Below are 16,800 nucleotides of genomic sequence, written 5' to 3' on the forward strand. Positions count from 1 at the left end.
CACTTTTAGACAAAGCACAAACATACCCACTTAAATCCTCAGGGCAAAAAAAACTAAATACAGTATATTCTATGGCACTGAATCATGACACAAGTTAGACATCATCATTTTTATTTTTTCCCTCAGATATTGAGCAACTGAGATGTTGTGATTTAGGGTAATACCCTTCAATCAGTTACTCCATGGTTATTGAAGGGGGTGTTATTCGAGGCGGTCACCATGTGATGGTGGATACGATTTGTTTAGTCGATTATTATTTTCGTCATACAGATGAAAGAAACCAAATGAAACTGCAACTTTGAGGTCCGAAGTCATTGAGGTTGAATAAGCAAATTGATATGGTGGACACAAGCCTGTGCTTTTTTAGTGCCTGCCACATGATTGCTTTTGAAATGTGTGTGTACATGGTTGTAATTTTCCAGACTGTTTATGATGCAGTTGTGCATTATTTTTCCACCTTTACATTATATAACTTTTTGCAGGGTTTTTGCTGGGACTGGGAAAAGTGTTTTAGATTAATTAATGATGCAGTACAGTCCACTTAGAAGGCCAAAGGTAATATTGAGTAAAGTTAAATTATGATATATTATAGTGTGAGAGAAAATTGACTTGGCAGATTGTTTTGAGCCAAAGCCTGTGACTTTCCTGCTGGGATTTAGTGTGTCCTGCTGCCTAAATTAAAACTTAGATCTCCTTGTCCCTGATCAGCAGTGCTCCTTTATGAATACATTTAATTTAACAGAATCTTTTTTTGACAGTAGTTTGCCCTTGTGTCCCCTGAGCAGTTGAAGGAGTTATATTTTAGAAAGTGCGCACACATCTCAGACACACACTCTCACATAATATATTGTCCATGCCTGTTAGGACATGTCTCCACATTTGAGTTTTTTTAAGAAACTAACTTGGCTTTGTCACATGGCAAGAGGAATTAAAGAAAGTAGGTACAAGCTTAGCTGGCATTAGTTTGTGTGTCTTTCTTTATAACCTATGTTCACCTCTGTTTACATAGCTGATGATCTTCCTCTTTTTTGTTCAGAAATTATCTGAGGTGGAAACATAAGTATGATACTGGAAAAATGTTAGTCACATAAATTCTAAAATCTAAACACTGTAGTCTTGTGCTGCAGTGCACAGGAGGTGAAGGGGTTCACTTCACAGAAAGCAGCAACACTGGTTTGTTATTGCTTAAACAGCAAAAGAGCTGAGTGGCATTGGCTACCAGCACCAAGAGCACAGATTATTTGGGGGGAAATGGACCTTTCAAGATTTCAGATGTTGCCAAGACTCTCTACGGTGAGTGTCCTCGACTGCGCTGGCTGAGCCAGCTTCAGCATTTCTGATGTAATGACTCTCCTTACTTGCTGTAATAGGCTTTTTCCCCAAGTGTCACCAATCAATTCCCTCACCAATCAAATCTTGCATCTTCTGAAATATTTTTTTTAAATATTCCCTTAAGGAACTTCTCATTCTCACTGGTGGCCTTCATACCCATAGTTCTCTGCTGCTTGCCCTGTCCCTCCGCTCCTTGGCCACTGAAGAAGACACTGTTTTCTGCTGAGAAATTGCTGAGGCATTTCCTCCCCTGCAGACTGTTTTCCCTCGCTTTGCCTTTGGATTTGAGGAAATGAGGCAGCAGAAAAGAAGATGACAACAGCCATTTAGGGGTTCAGGTCATACACCCCTCATCATCTCTTCATATTCACCCATGTTCCAAAATCTTGTGTGGCAAACACAAGTGTGGAAAACTGTTTCTCCTGTGTTGAAAAGCTTAAATCACTTGCTGATTTCACCTATTTCAGTCACAAAGACGAATTATAGGTGACAGGATCTAAAATTGTCGTTCCAGGCTTGGCAAAGTAGATGTTTTTCTAAAGATTTTTGGATGTCAAAATAAGCACGAGGAAGGTGGTCTTTTTCTGATCTTGTGGCCTGGTTGATGTGCCTGTGACACAGTGAGTCACTGTAGTAGTGCAGCCCACATGGTGGTCACACTTCTGCACCTACTGTGGCCTGAGGTGTCGCATCCATGTTGGCAAGATATGACCATGCAGCTGCAGAGTCTTGCATGAATATATTGTGTTTATAAGATTTTAATTTGAGGAAGATTACTGCTCATTCTGTATTTGAAGTCGCTTTTCCAATTCATTGCAGTTTATTCAAGATTTAATTGTCTCCACTGGGTCACATTTAGCTGATGAGTTTCTGGAAAAACATCATGCTGATAAAAGGATTAACTGCAGCGTCTTTATGCAGCCTGGAGGAGGGTTGGAGATTATTAACTATGAAGTAAAAATGGATGAGCCTCCCATTTGAGGATGACAAACCTGTGGCCTCAGTGCCGCTCAGCCTAATTATGATAATATCCCACATCAAATAGTTGGAATTAAAGGGCTGTTTGATGTTCGTGTGTGTGTGTGTGTGTGTGTGTGTGTGTGTGTGTGTGTGTGTGTGTGTGTGTGTGTGTGTGTGTGTGTGTGTGTGTGTGTGTGTGTGTGTGTGTGTGTGTGTGTGCGTGCGCGTGCGCGCGTGATATTTTTGACTTTGAGGATACAAGAGGCTGCAACACTGCCTTGAATGGAAGCTTTTGGAGGTAAACATGTTATAACAAAAAACAAAATGAACCACTTGGCTGTAACAGTGTGGAGATACTGTTGTAGATACAGGTTCTAACAGTATAATTTGTCAACGAGTGACAACACGACGGTGCAGAAAGTGGTTGTTACTTGGCCTCGATGAACACGCCGATGGGGCTTTGCTGTGTCAGCTGCACAATTGTTTTTTTTTTTTGTCTTAAAGGCTTGGTCGACATGCCCAGACACATTTCCATGTTTGACTTGTTCATTATATGTGGAGTTGTTGATCCCACTCAACCGTCAGCTGGTGGTCACACTGAAGTTCATGCCTGCCAATATTAATATTCAATCTTTTAATCCAATTTCGTGTTTGTTTAGCAATGGATTTATTTTATGTCAGTGCCCTCCCAAGTAAATTCATCACTGTCAAATGGAGACGATTTTTTGTTTAATCCTTTAATTCGTTAGTACTAATTGGTCAATAAAGTCGATCCTGAAAATGACAATAGATCACCGTCCAAATTTGTACCTTCCTAGTGCTGCATGCACTAATAAACAACAGAAAATGACTTACTCTCCCATGTTAGTGGTGGCGTTTCTTTCTTTCTGTAAAGAAATATATTGTTTGTGGCAATAAGGGGGAAAATGTAATTATTTGATATTTGTCATCTTCGTATATCATTTGAATGTCCACATTGAATGTCATGGGACTTAACTGATTCGTTTTTGAGGTTTAATATCAGACCAGTGCCCATTTTAACCTGTTGTTGGTACCATGAAAAGTTTTTTTTTTTTTTTTTTTTTACTGCTTGACCCTCCAATAGAGCGACTGCCAACACCATCCAATGAGCCCTGCTGCCAGTGTATCTAAAAATGGCAGATTCTGTGCACATTTTATCCCTTCAGCAGACCCCAAATCCTGTGCTTACCAAGCTGTGATCTCCATCCGTCCTACAGACATGATTTATTCAGAAGAAATATCAGACAAGCATAATTGCTATGCCAGTAGTCAAGCAGTTCTGATCTGATTAAGGTCCAAATCCCACAGACTGTGATGTAGCTACTCGGTAACGTTGGCTGCATGACAGCTTTATATTTGGCAAGACAGTAACACAGATAAGATGATTATTGAGAACACACTGGCAGCTCATGGTGTATTTTGCCAGTGGTGGAAAGAAAAGTGATGCTCTGCATTCGTCCAGTTCATGCCTGGTTTTGTTTGACAGAGTTTGTTCCATATCAGTCAGCGCCAGTGTTTGGGGTTTGATTTTCATTTCAGCCAACCAATAGATTTACTCACTGTATTTGAAGTGCTTGATGTTTAAACAGTAACCCAAATCGTATGTTTTCCAACCTAAAACGCAGCATTTGATTCAACAATTCTGATCTTACTCTTTCCAATAATCTAATATAGTCCAGACCTAATCGCTGGTCATTAAATTAGTTGGCCTTGAAATCTTGTGGTCGATTTAAAGAGGTTTGATTGTTGACTTCATGGTTTTCTGCACCAATGTTGTTTCAATGGCTACATCTCTCTTTGTAATTATAGGCCTAACTGTTCTTGATTTAAGTGTAACACTTCATCTTGAGGCATAGAGCAGATTTGCACATTGACTTTCAAGACCCTTTTTTAAATCTGCTGGGGTGGGCCTGTAACATTTTACCCTCTGGTCAGCCCAGCCCTCCTCAGAGCAGTTTCACTAATAACAGGAAACATGGCCACTGCTGCAGATGCTAATGAGCAGCTGTCCAGAGCCTGAGACAGCCTGATTACAGCAGGAAGAGTGTAGTTATCACGCTAAATGCTCTGAAACATCAGACCGACTTAACCATGTGCTAGCTGTGCTTCAACGCTGCAAGGAAGTAGATATTTTACTGGTAAAAGTGCTGTGTTTTTGTGTTGTTAAGCATGTTTGTTTGACTCTAATTAGCACGGAGGGATTCCATTAATTATGCATAGTTTATGCTTGCATAACCCCAACATGCACTTTCAACCCCAGTTTGTGTTTTGCAGCTGTAGCAGCACAACAGGCTCCATCGTTTCCCTGGAGAATGAGTTAAACTTGTGATAACAGCCAGCACTACTGTAACATCATTATTGTTATTATAGCTGTTTGCAGAGTCTCAGTGCTGAATCAGCAGCAGCTCAATGGGAGGACTGAGTTATAACTCTGATTGTTCACAGCCAACACAGCCTGGTTCTTCCTACTATGGTCAAATCCACAACACTAGACAAGCAAGGGCTTCTTGGTTTCTTCTAAAGCATCATTCTGATGCTCCTCAATGTTAAAAGGGATAGTGGAGTGGTAGTGGAGCTGTAACGGGCACCAAAGTATGATAGCTCCCTGACACTTTCATTTTAAGATAAAGCATCAAGTAGACACAGAGACCGTCTGATTTTTTTGAGAGATCTAGAGAAGGCAGTAGAAAAGATGGAAAGGCCATGTGCTTGTTTGGGTTAACAAAGTGGCATGCATTGATTTATATTCTGTAAAATGAATAGTTTTACTAAAATGCCACTATTATGATTCATCCTCATTATGCCTGTTGGCCTTTTCTTTGCTTTGCCTTTGTCCTGGGCCTGGCATAAAAGATGGGGCTTACATGCTGCCTTTTGGCCCAGACATGTACTGACTGTGTGATATATTCATTGTCACCATAATTTAATGTGATATTTAAGAGATGGTCTGTTCACCAAGCCCATATTTCAATTTCATTGTACCTTATTTTTCCCTTAATCATATTAATGAAAGCTGCTAGCAGTCTCGGTTGTTATTGGAAACAGGAGCTGGGACACAAGGTCTTAATTTGAGACTGGCCTCTTTATCAAAAGCATGGTGTTTTTAAGCCAGAATGTGTTTTTCAAAGTGCCAGACATGTTAATCTAATTACAATTTGTTCTGTGGATTGTTCAATTGTGTCTTGTTGGTCTCAACACTTTGTAATTATGTTTGCATCAACAATAATGTTAAGACTTCAAATGTTTTTTTTGTTTTGTTTTTCAGGATACTTTGTCGTCAGTGGGATGTTAGAGCTCTGGCAGCGGGACTGACAGAAGGAGCATGGTGAAACACCAACCCCTCCAGGTCTATGAGCGACAGCTGTGTTTGTCATGTATCACTGGGATTTACGGTTGCCGCTGGAAACGCTATCAACGTTCCCATGATGACACCACCAAGGTGAGAGGGTGGGGGATCCCCTTTTGTGGATGAACACCACCTTCTGACAAAAGACAAAAAACACATCATGGCTTCTTTTGTTGACCCGGTGCAGCATATTTCATTACAGTGCAAGATATAGTACATCTATGTGATGGTCACTAGATAATACACATCACTCATGTGGGCCTTCAGCAGCCAATCTGTTAATGCAGTGGGATGACATTTGACTGACCTTGCAGCATTTTACTACATGTCTGAATCTTTCCCATCTTACTTGCTTAAGAAATTTCACAGTCAGGAGATTAAAGATAGCCTTTCCCTGTGAAAAATGAACCTTGTTGAAAGTTTGTCGCACCGGTACATTGAATTGTCATAACAACGGGGGTTAGTAAAGCAGTGAGGCTGGGCTTGCTGTCATTGATTATCTCTATACACTTACACAGATAATTATATTCTACACACATGGTGTTCACATTTGCTCCGATCAAGTTAGCAGTGAATGAGACCTGAATGTCTCTTTCTGTGTAATCTGTCTTATCAAGGTCATTTAACATGATCGCTACACAGCTCTCCTGAGAGACATCAGTGTAGATTATCAGTAGTCAGTTATTTGTATGAGCATTCCCTTTTTTAAACATGAATTGCTATGAATTTGATTAAGATATTGCAGTGTTTCTTGTCATATACATCTTGCAGTGAGCTACCACCTACATTTTTGGCAAATCCATGTGTATAAAAAAATATCATTCTTCCTCTTGATTTTGGCTACTGAATTTAAAAGATTTTATTGTAGCGGTTGTACTAATGTGAGCATTTTCACAGCTCTGAGTAAGAACATGTTATGTAGGAACTGGAACATTTTCAAACGTACTCTGTTACTGAATGTACTTGTGAGCTAAATCCCATAGAACCATCTCTGTCTGGCATCCACTGCAGTGTGCTTGAACACTGCATGGTCTCTAGATGTTTTGCCTCAACATTGATTTACAAAGAACAATTGTCTTCAAACAAATGTGTCCTTGCTGGCTTATCCAGCATCCAATAACCTTGAGCTTTCAACGTAGAGGTCCATTTGACATTACAAAACTCCGCTGCTTCCAGTTACCTGTCATCTCCTACGCTCTGCACATGTTTAATGAGTTTAATCAGATTTTGTGGTGAATATTATTAAAGAAATGTTTAAAGGAGGTGAAAGAGTCATCATTTTTCATATAGATTATTTTTAAATATTTAATGAAAGCCTGTAAATGCTTAAATTCCTTAAATGCCTCCCCAAATGATCATGCCCACTAGTCATGACCTACTTGCATTATCTGTCAACATAATCGTAATATGATTGACTTTCTACCACATCAAGCAGCTATATGTGTTACACATATGATTCTCACCTTTTATGAAAAAAATTGGGCCAATTATTTTTCAACATTAATCGATAATTTTTTTAGCCTTTAGAATGTGAAAGGACTGTGAAAATGAATATTTTGTCTTCAAATTGACAAAGAATAGCAGCAAATCCTCAAACATATAAAGCTGGAACCGGCAAATGTTGCTTGAAATTTTTGTTTGAAATGCAATGAATTAATTATCGAAATAGTTGTCAACTAAGTGTGCAGCAGGAAGAGTCACACTACACTCCCAACCACAGAATAGTGCCGTGCTTTATTCTCATACTAGGCACATGCCAGGATAAGTATTACAGCTGACACAAGATCAGCAATTCATCCTGACCTTTTCCCTTTATCTCCTCTGCTCTGTATTTAGGACGGACACACAGGTTATGTTGCTGCAACAAACTCAGACACACAGCACATACCCATGTCTGCACTCTCATGCGCTAGGCTGGATAATTTATTAATGTCCACATACCATACTGTAGACAAGCAGAAACCTAGGACACAGGCAATAAACTCGTGTCACTCAGCACACACTCACAGATGCAGCAAAGAAAATATATGGCCTGGATTAAACCTACATCAGTTGTGTAAACAAACAGACATGATTATACGGGAAGGGATGGGTGGCTATATCTGATAGCTCTTGGATCATATAAAAAGCAGAACTAAATAAAGACAGATTGATTTTTTTTCCCTCCTGTATGCAGGAAACTGGACACTGTAGCTCTGTTTCCTGTGGCAAGTGGTTGTCTTTCAGGCCAACTGATAGGATAATGCCGAGTCAACATTCTTTGCCCACGGTGCTCATCCTTTGTTTTGACCGCGTTGGTGGTGGATAGCACTTGTCTTGACCTCGGTGTAAGAAGCACACAGTCAGGCACATGCTGTCAATTGCAGTCAGGAAGCAGATTTTTTTCCCCCTCTACGTTCTTTTAATCTGTTTACGTAATGAGTGGAGCGAGCTGGAAATAGATTGAGCCAAAATGATGTTTGTATGAACAATAGAGGAACAGAGCTGGTGCCCGACTATTTATATGTCTGTAATTAACGAAGTGTCCATGAGGAGCAGAGAGCTATCATTTCCATTGGGAAAACTTCCCAGCATGGGTCAAGGTGATGTTATATAAGTCTGCATCTTTAACGATCCCAGTAAACAAACTGTGACCAATCAAGGACAGGTATCAGCTACATGTAACTGGACCTGAGCGAATCACAGAAGCGTGAGAACAGAGAATCTCATGTTGAAGCAACTGTAGACTCATTCATAATCCACAAGTGGATCATTCAAGACCATTTCTCTCCTTTTTCATCTTTGTTCCCCGCAATGAGCTGTTCACGTTGACTGGCTGTCTCAGTGAAGCTGCTTCTCTCTGTGTTCAAGGTGCTTTGTAGAAAGACGGCCCACGTCATGCAGTGCAAGCCGATCTGGCCTCTCAGTAATAATTGAAAGTATTTCCATTTAGCCAGTCTTTACCATTCAGTCACACAAAGGCTTCAAAAATAGGAACAATGCTGCTCTGCCTTCATTTGTCAGTGATCTTGTGGTCTTCATTAGCCCTGCTCTGTGAAATATTGGATATATATACGACTGCACCGTTACCCAGAAATAAGAGTTGAGCATGGTGTCAGGATTGATGGTGACACAGCTCGGTATATTGCTGTTTCATTAGCTTTGTAAACATTTAAAAATGGCAAGAGAACAGGAGAGCAACTGAGCAGAGTTAAAGGGTAGAGATTTTAATCGTAGAATGGCCTTTGCAAGCCCAGAATTTCTTGCTCGTATGGTTTGGATTTTGAATATGAATTTTTTGACCAGTGTCTTGTACACATTTCTGAAGGACATTTTCTTTTCTCTGCCTTTTTGTGAGCCTGATCACATTCTAGTCCACCCGCTTTCCCTCTACTGAAAGGTCATAAGCTTCAATAAATCAGATGTGATGTGACTCAGCGATGAGGCTGAAGGTGTGATGGATGCTTAATGATGTTTTTAATGTAAGAATGGTAATAATTATTCATAAGGATTTGGGTTTATCAAGTAGTTAGCATTAGTTAGAAAAGTAGTTGTACGTATGATAAAGGTCATTTTTATATTATTGAATACCACTAAACAATTGATCAGTCCATTGACAGTAAAGTAACCGATATGTTTTGAAAGTCAGTGTCAAATTTATGAAACTATAGACAAAACAATTCATAGATTATTGGATAAAATAATCAATCATGAAAATGGCTGCAGCCTTACACCTCACTCTTACTGGAATTCAAAACAATCAGTAAAGATTCATTGAAGTCTTTTTGTTAATAAAGATTATAATCTGTTATAGTGCAGTATTAATATAAATGTGATGGGCTGACTTCCCCACCTTACCTGCAAGGCAGCAGTTACTCAAGCAGTCGCAGAAACACCACACCACATGTTCAAGACAGTGAAACCAAGGCCTTGAGGGGTGAGGGATTCATTTATCACTTCTCTGTTAAGTCGGCACACACTGAGACAGCATTGTAGTATTATTCTTAAGATTATCAGTCATTTATTTAAAAGTAAAGCCTCTAGTTATCTGGCAATCACTTTAATGTGTATCAGCAGCACAGAGGGTGGCTTTGAACATTTTAACACGGGGAATCAAAGCGGCTGTCGCTAAGGGACTAGAGCATCGATGGTATGTAGAATCTAAAATATAAACCTGTTATCACCTGAGTGCTCTGATAACTAAGGCTGTTGCTGAACAACATATTTACTGTATGTGCTGTGCTTAGCAAAACACCAGCCTGCTTCCTGGTGTGACTGTTCACCCCTGTGAGGCCTAGAGTACGTGACTTCTGAAATATTGTCTGGTATGTTATCTGCCTTTTTTAAAGAAGTAATCCCAAGCATCCAGTAAATTCAGAACATATATACAATGTGAAAAGTATAGAATATGTTAACTCCATTAGGTGTATGGACATCTTTGTGGACGGTCTGGCACTGCTTGTGATTAGAGAAGTCTTATGTTTAGTGTCAGAGTGCTGCTCTTGCGGGAGGAGTTAACAGCAACCACAAACACTGTGACAAAAATCCTCTCGCATCTGACCCTTTTCACTGCAAAGACGTGATCAGATTTAGGGATGTTTCAAATGGAGAAGCAATTAATGATCAGTAGACAATGTTGACTGCCTTTCCAATAACAAAGCAACACAATAAGTATCAGAAAATTAAAAATTTTTGTCAGTAAACATTTACGGTGTATTTCTGTATTTAGTTGCTTTCAGGGCCACCAACTTACCTTTGCATACAGGTTAACATTGTGAGGATTACTCTGGTGGTATAAATGCATTATAAAGCTGTGCACGGCAGCAGTGTGTGAAATGCCAGGGACTTATCTGGATATGTTCAGGAATGTGACAAGGGACTGAGGTGTTAAATCCAGTGAAGATGGAGGCAAAGAGGCATGTGGGACTCGGCCTGACTGCCTCACAGGGAAAGAAGCACCGTCAGCAGAACACGAACAGCTAAAGCAGCTTTGCCTTTTTTGTTGTTGTTGTTGTTGTTTTAAAGTTGTATGGGAGCTGAAATTGTCTCTCCTACATTTACATGAGTTTTCAAGTTTATTGGCACACACCAACATGTTTGTGTTTGTTTGGATCCGTCTGTATTTGTTTTTGACAGTGAGTTGATTCAGGACCATCCCACACCATATTTTCGCTCCACAGTGCTGGCATGTTCAGTGGCAGCATACTGAGTCAAGCTGCCATCTAATTGAATGCATCGTTTACTTGTGTGTTGTCTATATGGTAGCAGAGGTCTGCACTTAAATGATCTGGTTAGAAATTATCTCTATCATATATATGTACAGTAACTTTGCGTGTGTAAATGAATGTTAAATGTCTGTTTTGGTAGAGGAGACTAATGTTGGCTGTCAAAACCTATTTTACATCAGATAAATACAGAAACATATCACGTGAAGTAAATGGCAGCCTGCTTGACATTCTCTCTAAGCTCAAGTATGGGGATACAAATTCTGGGTATAATAAAGGTTTTAATATTTCCAAAGGAATTACAAGGGATTTATGGGAAATAATGGAATATAACATATAATGTATAATGTGAATATATATGGGTAATTTGTTCTTGGGCTATTAAAGGTGCAATATGTAAATATTCTAATTGAGAACATTAAGAGATGTGTTTAAATCAACACAATGTGAAGAAATAACATCTTTAATGACATGTCTGTGGATTATGTTAAAGAGATATCTACTGAAGTGCTAGTGGTGTAAGTACCAACATGCCCTAAGTGCTGGAAGCTCATAGTCTGGACTGCAAGCTGCATGACTAACTGAGCTAACTATCCAACAACAGCAACAGCTTGCTGAAATGAGTGACTACTCTGGAAATATGTTGTCCCTTCTTTGTTTTGAGTTTGGATTTGGCAGGAGGCCAATTTTACATATTACATCTTTAACCATGTGTATGCATTTAGAAATAAAAGCTTTACCATGCCGTAAAAATGTTTATTTCAATTGTCAAATTAATCAACTCATTTATTGAATGTTCAAAGATTAATGGGAAGAGTTTGATACAAGAAATCCTTAAACAGGACTATCATCAAGCTACATCCCACATGGTAATATTTGGCTAGCTGTTTATAAGTTAAACTGTGTCCTTGGCTTTAGGCTACTATCTGCTGGGTAATTGTTTTAAATATATTCAATAATTTTAATAATGTTTTCCTCACTGTAGTCCTTTGGCTCAGACACTGCCGTAGTCTTGGCAGTAGTGTGGGCTGCACATGTGATGGGAGAATAAACAGTGCTTGCCGTGGGTTGACTGAATTTCTGTTTAATGGGATGCTGAAAAAATAACTGTGCATGTGATGGAAGAGTGAACTACCAAATGCAGTGCATGGAGGTTACAATGCAGTTAAAAGAGGATACTCTTAACCAAAATATGCCATAAGACCTAATATTGCTTTTTCATGTGCATCTTTACCCCACCCCAGTAAGTTTACTATTTAAGGGTACAATTTTATACACCCACTCTAAATATCAATATATAATATCAATATGCATTGTTATTTCCAGAGTTGTCTTGTAATACCGTACATGGATGCGTACAAGGACACTTTCTTCATGAAGTGCATACACATACATACACAAGTAAACCAGCACACACCCAAACATGCTTCATTATGCCTCAATGCTTTATACCGCAGTTCTTTAAAACCTAGTGAGATATGCAGTTATTGGTACACTAGTAATCCACATGTTTGGCTGTGTGATTTATTGGCGAGTTGGAGTTAAGCTGCATGTGTAGGTTTGACAGCTTGAATAAATTTGCACATATACACAGCAATACACTGTTTGACTTGTGAATCTAGAGAGGGGTTCAAGAGTTTCAATGTGTGAATGCTTTTATTTATTTAGTATCACTTCTCAAAGAGTGTTGCATCATAGTTCCATATTTGTCCCAAGGTTGATCTGCAAAACAGATGCAAATCAGAGTAGATAGTATTGGCATTTGTTTATGTATGTATGTATGTATGCACTGTGCTGTAGCACAGCTGTCGAGCGTGAGTAATTGTCATCCTGTGGATATAATAACTTTATATTGTAGGCTGGATCCTGTTTGACATATTGAAGCATTCTTGGAGGCAGAACCGGGTGCACAGGTCATTCAGTCATGTTTACAATGTCATTAAAAATCTCTGACCATTATAGAATAACAGACTTACTGTTCACATTTTAATAAAAAGTGCCAAAAAGCCGAACAAACATCAGTTTACAAGTAAGCTACTATAACTACAGTAAATGGGTTTGTTAAACTCTATCCTCCTGGCACCACAACTGATGTTCACCATGCACTAAAGGCAATATTCACCAAGCTGACCACAAATGACCATCAGGGCTGCAAAATTTGGACAGAACTATGGTTGCCATTTGGCGAGGTATATACTCAAACTAATTACTTAAATTCAGTTAACCATATTTAACCTAAAACACTTGATGCTGGGCTGTCTAAGACCCATCATGTGGAGGCAGTGGAACGCAAGCAAGTGTTTATTAAATAGCTTGATGGTGTCAGCTCAACAAGAAAATTAGTGCTATTATTTAGAAGGCTTCCCAGAATTATGTGAGGCACTTTAAACTTTGCAAAATTATTGGCTCCTTAAGTTGTAATGTACTGTACTGTACTGGGCTTGCTTTGAACGATTAAAAGTCAAGACGTATACATTTACAGAAAGCCACTCAGGGAAACAAAGGAAAAATTGTGTATTCTTGGACAAATGCCAAAGTTATCTTCTATCTATCTATCTATCTTGCTCTCTCTCTCTGTCTGTCTGTCTCGCGTTCTTGCTGCAAAACCTTGGTGCAATCCCATGATAACAATGGATGAACACTGTTTTAGTCTGCAACAGGCAGTAAATCCTTTTAGATGTATTCCTCGAAATTGTCTTTTTATAGCACTGAGTTCAGAGAGCGCAGTGCAACTGGAGGGTTGTCAGGAATGTTTTTTTTGTTTGTTTGTTTTAACATGAGTGTTTATAATTCTGTTGAATATTTCCTGATCCATTTGATCCCTAATTTTTTGCCAGTGGAGTTTGTTCTGTAGGACTTATTCTGTATCTTTCGGTATTTTTGTTTTAGTTTAGTTTTGGTTTAAATCCTAACCATTCTAGCTGCCTTGACTACATTCAGAAAAGGTCTCTGATGGATTTTAAAATTAATTCTGACATTTTTTTGAATTACTTTTTAATTACAGCACACCCAATAATTTAATTTAAATTCACATTTATTCTGAATCTTTCCAAGGAGAACTTGTCCCTCTTGTCCTCTATGATTTTTCCAAGGGAGAACAGAAGAGCACTATGCCAATCAGAGTAATTTTTCGAACAAAGCACAGATGACTGTGAGCATATGCTGTCAGTCAGACACTTACCAGAGATTGTGGTGGTCTGATAGATTTACGTTGCCTCACCGTCAGTCTGTACCATGGGACAAAATGCCAGCCATGTAGAATGGTAATGTGATGTCACTGGGGCGGGCCAAGTCGAGGTCAGCTGGACAAGCACTGCTGCTGAGTTAGCTGGCAAACAGAAAGAGGACATCGGACCTATTAAGGGTTTTTTTAAATCTTCAGAAAATGAGAGATGAAGAAAAGCTAAACAAAGCTATCAAAGCTAAATGTTCTACTTGGCTGTTACAAACATACAAAATGTCCACAACTTAAATTAATGAACATGAATAAATTCTACTGTATGTTGAATGTGAGACAAGATGATCTCCCCTTTTGTACTTTTGTTTTTATCAGTTTTTATCATGTGCATCGTAGTGATAAGATAAGTGATACAAAGTGATGAAAAGATAATGATGAGAAATGGGTGGTGGAGCAGAAAAAATGGACACAGAATAAATTAACACTGCCTCAAGAGATTTGTATATAATTGCTATATGCAAGCCAATATTGTAGTGTGAGTAAATAATTGGTAATAAAATCCTCAGCATCAGATCTCAGAAATGACATTGGGTTTATTAGGTTATCCGATTAATTAAAGAAACCTCATTGTGCATAACACAGATTTCTCTCTCAGGGGCATCTCAGGACGCATCCATCATAATCCACAGGGGAGGGGGAGGCGGGGTACATGAATGAAAGGGTAGGGGGTTAACAATCTCCCAGGTAGTTATTAAGGACCATGGGAACCAGAGTCTGTGCTTTGTCATCACTGAGCAGATATGCCTCCCACAGAGCCCATCACTTGAGTGATTTGCTGTGCTCTTCGTCAGAGGACAAATCTGAATGTAGACAATGCTTTGTTTTGTTTTGATTTTGGTTTTGGTTTTACTATGTTTAATAGTAATGATAGAAACATATAAAAATGTTTTTTTTAGCTGTAAGTTGTTTTGTTTTTTTGTTTCATTTAGTTCTTGTAAAGCGAGCCAAAGTAATTTGATGCCCATATTATTTGATGTACAAGGCATAGGGTTAGTCATCCGAGGCTTGCATAATGTTTTTCTTACACTTCTGAAATATACTTCAGAAGCCATGTCCATTTATGAGATGGGATTGAATCAGCATTCCCCCTGGGCAGGTTTCCCTTTTTTGTACAACTGATCTCTGCTATGCTATCATCATGCCCAGAAATGTAATAACCCATCTTTATACCATCGTGATTTCCACATTAAGTCTGACCCCAGGTCCTCCTGTTGAAATGTAGGAAAGCTCTTAAAACAAGCCTCAGGTCAAAATATGACCTTCAAATGCTGCACTTTTTCTAATAATTTCAGGAAGTGGATTGAATCATGATTCCAAACTTCCATATTAAGCATTAGAAAAGTGTTAAGACAAACCAAAAACCACTGGGACTGAGAGCAGTTCAAAACAGGTCAGATGGACTGTCTTACCTGTGTGTCGCATCAGCTGGTCGAGGTGATAATAATCTGATCCTCTGTGCACACAACAATGGTGCATTCAAGCTGATATGCTTAGGTTGCTTAACTGAGTGTCTTTAACTTGACACACTAGTGCACACAACACACACGTGCAGAACATATAGACACTCTGCTGATGGACTAATCGACTAATGATTTTTGCACTAAACATATCAATTCATTGTGAATACCTCTGTACTGTTCGTGCAAATGTTTGCACATATTTTACCAGAAGTCTTAGCCCTCCTAAGGCCATGTTAAGACACTTGACATCTATAATGACTACAATTACAACTGACCTTTTGATGTGATGTGAGTTTTTCCCTCCCAGGGTCACCCAAAGAAGATATTACTGACAAAATGTGCAGAGTGTTAAGATGACACAATTAAAGTCATAATTAAAGAAGCCTAAGTAGTTTATCTTGGAATGTGATCAGTATGTTGGTTTTGTCACACCCTGTCATGTATTCAAGTGTTGAACATTTTTAGTAGGCAAACACTGCCACTGCTCGGTTCTTTCAGGTGCACAGAGTTTTTATATAATATAAGCAGTCTCTGTTGTTTATGAAAAGGTCAAAAGGTTCTTGTCTGACTCACACAAAAGGGTCGTGTTTAAAGTATGCTGAGAAAAATGAAGATGAGCGTACCTGCGTGCATGTATGCTCCTGAGTATGGCCAAGAGGTGTATTTCTGTATCTGAAGATGTCGCCAGTTTTAATATTTGCCACTGTACAAAAGTTCATGGCAGAGGATGACAGTAATTAATCAGCTCGCTTGTGAAGTTATTAAAAGTAATTCCTTGATAATGAGCAAAGTGTGTTAGGGAATACTCTCAGCAAAGGTCAGCAGCCAGGTTGACATAATGTGCTCTATGTAGGAAAGTTTAAGTTAAGTTTACTTCTAATAAACTCTGCCGGTCTCTGAATATCTTCTGGAAAAAGCTGAAGTTGTCTTTATCGAGCTGATAAGTTATACAAAATCATCCCTCAGAGATTCAGCATCATGGCTTTCTCTCAACAGCAGTAGAATCCTCAGCCGCCACAGCTGCTCTACATGAATTTTCCAGAGCGGAGACCAGTAAATGTGCTTTTTAGTATCACCCAAATTAATTGTATTCATTTGTATGTTTGCATTTGTGCAGTGGGAGCTGCTGTGGTCCCTCATCCTCCTCTTTACCTTCTGTCTGCTGCTTGTCTGGTTCTACTTCTGGTGGGAGGCACATAACGACTACAATGAGTTCAACTGGTGAGTACACAACCGTAA

General features: G+C 39.1%; 1 protein-coding gene across 4 annotated transcripts in view; it reads left to right on the forward strand.

Annotated features, from left to right (window-relative positions):
* The window catches only part of gdpd5b (glycerophosphodiester phosphodiesterase domain containing 5b), a 43,982-nt gene that overhangs the window by 9,958 nt on the left and 17,224 nt on the right, over positions 1–16,800 (forward strand). For all 4 annotated transcript variants that reach the window (XR_003982170.1, XR_003982171.1, XM_030403325.1 and 1 more), the window contains exons 2-3: positions 5,579–5,752; positions 16,679–16,782. Coding sequence is in view for 2 of the 4 variants with exons in the window: in XM_030403325.1 (XP_030259185.1) it covers positions 5,636–5,752; positions 16,679–16,782 (221 nt within the window). In the remaining 2 variants the exon portion in view is untranslated. The remainder of the gene's footprint in view (positions 1–5,578; positions 5,753–16,678; positions 16,783–16,800) is intronic.

Source organism: Sparus aurata, chromosome 2 (genome assembly GCF_900880675.1).
Source record: "Sparus aurata chromosome 2, fSpaAur1.1, whole genome shotgun sequence".
Lineage (NCBI taxonomy): Eukaryota > Metazoa > Chordata > Actinopteri > Spariformes > Sparidae > Sparus > Sparus aurata.